This window comes from Echinococcus granulosus (assembly GCF_000524195.1).
Source record: "Echinococcus granulosus chromosome Unknown EG_S00001, whole genome shotgun sequence".
NCBI lineage: Eukaryota > Metazoa > Platyhelminthes > Cestoda > Cyclophyllidea > Taeniidae > Echinococcus > Echinococcus granulosus.
In genome coordinates, this window is record NW_020170381.1 from 19,203 (window position 1) to 20,936 (window position 1,734).

Here is a 1,734-nt window from a genome sequence, read left to right on the forward strand (position 1 = left end):
ATCCAATATGTAATTATCTATCCCGTTTCCATCCAACCAACTACATTTCATAAGTACCTCCCTCTTCCACCTTATGCCAAACCAATCAACTCCACATCACTCTCGAATCACTACTGACAGCGTAAAAATCACAGGCCACCGCAACCTTTTCAAGCAAAGTGAATCGCCGGAGCTCCTGACCAGGCAACTCGCATGCCAAGAAAGCAAGCAATTTGATTTACTTCCCCCACTTTTTCTTCAGCTGAGAACGCATGAATTCTTAGGATAGAGAGGCGTCACATTCTCTTCAGTGCCATCACAAAGCACAAAGCTGCCTGTTAAGAAGGCAGCCTTTACAGAGGCTGATGTGAGACGCATTAAATTGTGCCCAGAAGCAAATATTAGCCATGAGAACAACACTGATGATAGCTTGACTGATGCCGTGACGATGTTGAAGCCATGTGAAGAAGAGTCTCCCTTCATTCGAGGCCATCGCAGCGTCAGTTGGGTGCGTGCTTGACAAAGTTATCACTACGCCAGATATCAGTTGCGTACGTTCCCGGCAAAACCGATCTTCCCAGTACTCTTACACAATCATTCAATCATTACTGTCTGATTATCATATGGTTGCAAATTTTCACGATGATTCAATTTCGTTCCCTACTTTACCGCATCATGACGCAGTCTGTGTTGAATCATTTGGATCGCAACTTGATTGCACTTTTATCAGAAATTTATTGTGGTTGGAATAGTCTAAAACGCTGTCAACGATGCGGATGTCGGCCAGAAGACACTGTGCAGTTGAGGTATTTTACTTTACTTTGGCTGCTGATGTTACTATTGTGGTTGAGAAAGTTAAGTGGTGGCCACCACTGGCATCACAAATGCCACCGTGAATCTCCCTCTGCTCCTCGACAATCAGGAGGATGCTTATGAGGACTAAATGACGCTAACAGACGATCCCTACACTCTTGTTTTTTTGACCAATGTGACTGATTTGCGTACAAAATAGAACAGTCACCATTCTTTAGCACAGCCGCTCCATTGAACAGGTCCACTATGCAGTTCGCCTTGCGTGGCACCCAATGTTTCACATTATAGAGCCACGAAATAAACGAATTTCTTTACCTGATGCAATTGAGCATAATACCATAGAGAGACCGACTAAATGAACTTCGGTTTTATGGGATTATCTTTGCCACGCTGAAGAATAAACATAATTTTTGGCCATTAATGTTGAGGATATTATTTGTACACCTTATGATCCAACACTTTTTGGAAATTTTGTGCAAATTGCGTGAAGAAGTGGAGCCGAGAGACTCAATTACCTTTCACGTGTTGGTGCACGCAAACCAACACTCCAGCAAGTTTGATTATAGGAAACAGTGTCTACTGAGGCGTCCCAGTAGCAAAGCATGCTGCTGTTACCCCAAAGTTATGGCACAGGAATCGTAATTCTTGACATTAGTCTATTCACACTTAGCTGTCAGTCTAAAGAGCTGTCACCGGTGTTGCTCTTCTTTTCAATACTTGCTAACGACTTTGGTGCTTGATTTGCCCATCAGTGAATTATTAGGAGGACGATTTGCTGCACACATCCACTTGCGAATCTGGTCCATATAATAGACTGCTTCTCGCCACGGCATCGAACCATTCGCCGATGCTACATCACTTTTACTGGATCAACTGTTTCTCACTAATACGCTAGCTACGGTAGCAACAATTAGTGGTCCTTACCCTATAACCCTAATTCGG

General features: G+C 43.4%; 1 protein-coding gene across 1 annotated transcript in view; it reads left to right on the forward strand. All coding sequences in view use genetic code 11, as the record gives it.

Moving 5' to 3' along the window:
- The window catches only part of EGR_00004 (hypothetical protein), a gene marked incomplete at both ends in the record, with an annotated part of 700 nt that extends 201 nt beyond the window's left edge, over window positions 1–499 (forward strand). The window contains one exon of the mRNA XM_024489253.1: window positions 291–499. Within this exon, the coding sequence (XP_024355931.1) occupies window positions 291–499 (209 nt within the window). The remainder of the gene's footprint in view (window positions 1–290) is intronic.
- Between the last annotated feature and the right edge of the window lie 1,235 nt (window positions 500–1,734).